General features: G+C 42.0%; 1 protein-coding gene across 1 annotated transcript; it reads right to left on the bottom strand.

Moving 5' to 3' along the window:
* Positions 1-58: 58 nt before the first annotated feature.
* Positions 59-5,910, bottom strand: LOC103521636 (GATA-binding factor A-like; the record flags this gene model as incomplete). The annotated part of the gene is made up of 5 exons (XM_008486748.2): positions 5,820-5,910; positions 2,228-2,400; positions 841-989; positions 417-565; positions 59-160 (listed from the first exon to the last, which is right to left on the bottom strand). Coding segments are annotated over exons 1-5 (616 nt in total), but the record flags the coding sequence as incomplete, so codon positions are not given.
* Between the last annotated feature and the right edge of the window lie 343 nt (positions 5,911-6,253).

The raw sequence follows: 6,253 nt of genomic DNA, 5'->3' as shown, positions 1-6,253 counted from the left end.
GAAGGTTAACACGAAAAGAATGAGGAACAGCGTAGCAGGCAAAAATTGTGAGCTATACAATCTATAGAAACTAAAATTCTTGAGTTGTGAGAGAGGGAGGAAGAGGAGGTGGGCAGTTTGGAGGGCGAGGAGTCAAGATGGTTGGCGCCCGATTTGAGGTCTGTGAAAGAGGAGAACAGTGGCAAATTAGAAATATTCGTAGATTTGTATCGGACTGATTGAAAGCAACTTCCGTGGCCGAGTGGGTATTACACTATAGGCTTGCACGCCGGAGTTCCCGGATGCGATTCCCCGCGGGGTCGAAGTTTTTTCGGCTTTGTGCTTGAAGTTTGGGGGTGCACTCAGCCTCGTGAGAACAATCGAGTCTCGTACTTCAATCGAGTAGCGACCAGTTGAGGCATCACCAGTGTACTTACCTGATCCACCAGAGCTTATGTCCAGATGGGCTAGATTAGATATTGCACTACAACCGCTAGATCCTACTCCTCCGCTGCCACCTCCACTTCCTCCTCCACCACCTCCTTGTTTCTTAGGTTTCCTCTTCCTAGTCTGAATACCATCTTTCCTGGAGGAGAAAGAAAATGGATGAGTATGTGAGCTTTTTCAAAAATTTCGTCGGCCGAACTTTCGAATAACGGCCGAACTACACCTCTGACATTGTCAAATCGGGGCGAAATTTATTTTTAAGTCTAAACAGTCGAACAGTCGTGATGGGAACGGCTGCCTTTCTGCCCCCTCCCATTTTAGAACCTCTAAAAAGTCTTAAAAAAAAACCTACCTAATTGTATATGCTTCACGCATTACACACGGGTCCTTATTGCGCCTTCAAATTGAACTTACCTCATGGCTAAGGGTCTATTAACGTTATGTAGTTTATAGTATAGGCCACACGCATTACACACGGGCTCTCCGTCGTTATTTCGCCTCCACAGTGTTGTCATACGGGTGCCGCAGTTCGTGCAACACAGGCCGAGCCTTCGGGTGGCAGTCTGGAAATGGCAACACCGGAAAAGATAAATTTAGAATTTTTGTTATTTGGCAACACAGGAAAAAAAAGTTACATTAACTGAAAATTCTAAATTTTAGATTTTTTTTTTATTTTTTATTTGGTAACACCAGCGTCAATTTCGTAAATAATGCAATATAATCTGCCAACCTACAGTTAGCTTGAAGGTAGGACGCCTGCCATGTAAGACCTAGATCGCAGGTTCGATTCCCGAGGGTCGATCTTTGTTCAAAACAGAAACTGGTTTAAGGTTCGTTCTCAGAACGGCTGGCTTTCCGTCCTGGCCTTCTTCTTTGATTTCGAGACGATAAGACCTCCGTTGCTACAGTTCCCTTTATCAAACCTTTCGAAAATAATAATAATAATAATAATAAAAACATGCAGAAGTTATCTAAGTTTAAATAAATATGGACCTAAGTTAGAATGTTAGATTACTACACAATACACATGCATTAGACACCTGAAAAATAATAAAGCATGCAAAAGGAAAAAGTAAAAAAAAATAATAATAGTAGGTGGTTAAGAATGTGTTAGTAGCTAAAAGGGTGTTTCGTTTATTTAATCAAACAATGGTTTGAAAAAAAAAAGTGGACAAGAACCCAAAATTTGTAAAGCCTTCTCATAAAACAAAAGGAATGAATGGATCATCATTGACAGTCAAAACAAACGTTTACAAAGCCAAAACATTGACGTGCACGAAAAAATAGAAAATAAAACCATGACCCCATTCTTTCCCAAACTCATTTACCTGGGATAGAATCAAGATAACATCCTGCTTTTATCCAGATTTTATCCCCTTTATGTGGGTGGAGCATACAATAACAAGAACTTCAACCAAGATTAAATCCTGATTCTCTTGGGATAAAATCCGGATTTTATCCCGTTTCCAAACCAAGTTATGTGGGCAGAAAAATTTCCCAAACTCATTTACCTAGGATAGAATCAAGATAACATCCTGCTTTTATCCAGATTTTATCCCCTTTAGAGACCAAGTTATGTGGGTGGAGCATACTGGCATACAATAACAAGAACAGAACTTCAACCAAGATTAAATCCTGATTCTCTTGGGATAAAATCCGGATTCTATACCGTTTCCAAACCAAGTTTTATGGGCAGAAAAATAAAAAAAAACGTGCAAAGATTTTCAAGTGATGAAAGGCGGGTGCATTCTTACTATTAAATTAGAGAGAAGAAAAAGAGAATCTCTGGGTTGCCACTTACAAGTCGCTTGGACGGTTTGACTAAGGGTCGATTCATTCCGTTCATTTTATGATAAAGGCCGCACGCGTTGCAAAGGTAGTGACCGGTACCATCTCGGCGCCACAGGGGCGTCGAAATGGCGCCACAATTGACGCACTCGCGCCCCTCACCGAATTGAAAATCCATCCCGGACTCTAAAAAAAGAACAAGAGGGGCCCGAAAACCCGGCCTGGTTAGTTTTTGTTAAATTTTGAAATGCAGAAAAAAGAGGGGAGAAGGGGAATTTCCCACACTGAGAAAAAGTAAGGGAAAGTAAAAATGATAGGTATTACACGGAGAGAAGAACTAGAGTGCCAATGCCGGAAGCCTAACCGAGTGACTGAATGTCGGCACTCTAATATTGAACTCTATATCAGGAAGCTCGACACTTTACCATATAGAATTCTAAGAATCTAAATTATCGGGAGTACGAGTAACTCAATGATAGAGTTCTTCCACCCTAAGTTTCATAAACTTGTGGCACCCTAATATTTTTTCTAAGTGTAGGGTGGCTCAAGTTTTAGGACACGTAGGGTGTAATGCCCACCAACTTAGTCTGTGGTCTGACAAACCTATGCCTGTCAGATGGTCTGAGCGTGAGCGACGGACATAAGAACTCTATTATTCGGTTATATCCCCTGATTTAGGGCGTTGGAAGTTGGAATGCTAGGTTTTGCTACAGGTATATTAAAGTGTCGATCTTCCTGATATATTAGAGTTCCGGAACCAAAGGCTTCCGACACCCTGGTTATTTTTCTCAGTGAGGGAAATTCCAAAAAAAGGTCATTTTTTCGTGCATTCCAGGATGCATTTCTGGCAGGGCGGGGAAGTTTTACCTTTTTAATTAAGGATTTAGGGCGTTGGAAGTTGGAATGCTAGGTTTTGCTACAGGTATATTAAAGTGTCGATCTTCCTGATATATTAGAGTTCCGGAACCTACGGCTTCCGACACCCTGGTTATTTTTCTCAGTGAGGGAAATTCCAAAAAAGGTCATTTTTTTCGTGCGTTCCAGGATGCATTTGAGGCAGGGCGGGGAAGTTTTACCTTTTTAATTAAATTCGAGGACGAAGGAAAAGAGTGGAAATGAGTTTGCTGGTGGTGGTGATGGTGGTGGTGAGGATGTGCTACGATGGGAAATTCTGGAAACATCAAATATCCAATAACAATTCGCTTCTTTTTAAAGAGCTCTAAAATCCAGATTATTGAAGAAATACAACTCGGTACATCAACATAGCTGGATGGTTTAAGCTAAGATCCGGAACAGCTGGCTTCCCCTATCCTGTAGTTAAACTCTCTCTCAAAAAAGCTAAAAATATTAGCTAGTTGTAAATTTGGTATTTCAAGAATGATAGGTATAAAAATGTCATTGTTAATTATTGCCTACATAAATGTCAGAATCAGAACACGATAAATTAGTACAGATACCTACTAATAGGTAAACCAACATATTTATTATGTAACTACCTACCAGGCAGATAAATACCTATTGTTATTTTATATTCCAAAACATAAACCTATAAGATCCCACTCTCTCATTGGGTCCCAATTTTATAGGCGAACAACACTGACTAATAAGTGATTTTTATGGTTAAAGTGTGATGTGCCCGGCTATAAAAATGGAAAAAATTGATCCAAATTGATGTATTTGACAAATTACATCTTTTCTGTGTGTTATTTCTTGTTCTTATACGAATAAAAAGCATTATTAAGAATACAATGTTCCCGTGGAAATGAGTTTGCTGGTGGTGGTGATGGTGGTGGTGAGGATGTGCTACGATGGGAAATTCTGGAAACATCAAATATTCAATAACATGCAATTCGCTTCTTTTTAAAGAGCTCTAGAATCCAGATTATTGAAGAAATACAACTCGGTACATCAACATAGCTGGATGGTTTAAGCTAAGATACGGAACAGCTGGCTTCCCCTATCCTGTAGTTAAACTCAATGAATTGACAGAAAAATACCACACGACACTCGACTATTTTGTTTTTAGAGTAATTAAAAAGAGAGAGAAACAGAGAGACAGACAGACAGAGAGAGAGATAGGAAGAGAGGAGGAAAAGGAGGAGAAGAAGAAGAAGGAGGAGAAGAAGAAAAGAAGAAGAAGAAGAAGAAGAAGAAGAAGAAGAAGAAGAAGAAGAAGAAGAAGGAGGAGGAGGAGAAGAAGAGAGTAGGTAACAGGTAAAATCCCCTTTAACTGCCAAAGGTAGGTACTAGGTATAGTAATCCTTTTATACGAGTAGTACTTTGGGTGGGGCGAACGTCCCGCGTCCCTACTTTTACAGGGTAACTGGGGCATAGGGGAATATTCCTGGACCATTTCAGACGGCAGAAAACACCTAAGAACTTTCAGGCCTGTGAGAACATTGGAAGCGTGGAATTTTAGTAGTGCGTATTCGCCTGCAAAACCAAAGCTAATATGAAAATGACAGGGAGTCTATATAGTGACCGGCACCGATCACCGGTCGGCGTGTGTGCAAGGTCCCATTCCGACGTGTGCTTCACTATTGGAATTTGGACGATCGGTAAAAAAATCGGTCGTCCAAAACCGGTGTGTGTGCAACGGACCTACGCGCTACCGGTGCTACTAAAAGTCGCGCGTCTACGCCTCTAAACGGGCCTTTCCAGAACAGCAATGTTACAATTCGACACTGTTACAAATTATGAAACAATAAATCAGTTTCAAACAAACCAAAGTGTGTTAATCACAGGTGTGGTCTTCTAGGACACCCAGACCGAAAGGGCGAGGAGCTTAGCAAAGAATTAATTCCGTAAAGAGTAAAACCATGTCTCTCAACAGAGCCGGGGACAACGTACACCTTATTATCACCCAACACGGGGGCTATACCACAGTGGCGTAGCCTGGATGATTCGTAGATTCGTATAATGATAGGAACATACTACTATCACGTCAAGTGAGCTCACGTTACGTGAGGGCAGTGGGAAAACTTTGTAAACGAAAACTACATCTTTCTTACTCCTGATTTGATATTATGGGAAAACTTTGAACTATGTACGTCTTACTGACTTCCCATAAGTTCACGTGACGTGATGGTCGTGAATTTCTAGCTGTAGATTCAAAAGAAAGGAAAGAAAATGCTTTAATAGAAAGAACTGTAACAACAGAGGTCTTACTGCCTCGAAATCTAAGGGAGAAAGAGGACTGGATAGGAGAAAGCCAGCTCTCTCGAGAACGAACCTTATCTGTTTTCTGTTTAGGATGAAGTTCGCCCCCCGCGGGCGGAAATATACTCTTTGCTCTTAAGGAAGCAAAACGAGCTCAAATCGCTTTGAGCAGAGGGCTCTTTGCTCTTCGCTCCAATCTATTCTTAGCCTAAGAGCTGAAACTCTTACACTACGCCACTACTCAACAAGCTCTAAAGAGTATTAGGCTCTGTCTAACATGTTTTAGGGACTCTTAAGAGTAAGACCTAGCCGCCCAGCCGCCTAGCCTGTGGCGCCCTCCACCGCCTAAGCGGATTCCAAAGAGAACAGAGATTCCAAAGAGAAATTCCAAAGAAGAAAAAAGACCACACCGTTGCGCTGTGTTGACAAGAACATGGTCTACTCACCGTACGACCGCTGAAAGCTCGCCGGATCCGCGTACCGCCACATGACCGCAGCGGGCGGCTAATGCGTCGAAAAGAAAGAGCCGCCCGGGTACAGATCGTGACTAGACGCATGCGGACTGGGTGCGGATTGGACCGCCGGACTGGGGTTCCATGCGGGGCCGGAAGGGAACATAGAGCCGCGAGAGGTGGGAACGCCGTACATGGCCGCCTGCTGAGGCGAAGATTGATAGGGGGACGTAGCTGCGAAAGAGAGGAATAGAGACCCTGTTTATTCTTCCCGAATAAAACTTCATCCTAGACAGATAATGTTCGGGTAGTTTTCTCTTTACACGAGTTAGGTACCTACATTTCCCTCTATCAAATCTCTTTAAAAAATGTTTTTTAAGCACAAGTCCTCACGATGCAATGGTTGTCAGTAGTTCAGGATGATCTCA

The sequence above is a fragment of the Diaphorina citri genome, unplaced genomic scaffold (genome assembly GCF_000475195.1).
Source record: "Diaphorina citri unplaced genomic scaffold, Diaci psyllid genome assembly version 1.1 scaffold5617, whole genome shotgun sequence".
Lineage (NCBI taxonomy): Eukaryota > Metazoa > Arthropoda > Insecta > Hemiptera > Psyllidae > Diaphorina > Diaphorina citri.
Note: the sequence above shows the minus strand (reverse complement) of the source record. Positions and strands in the feature narration are given on the sequence as shown.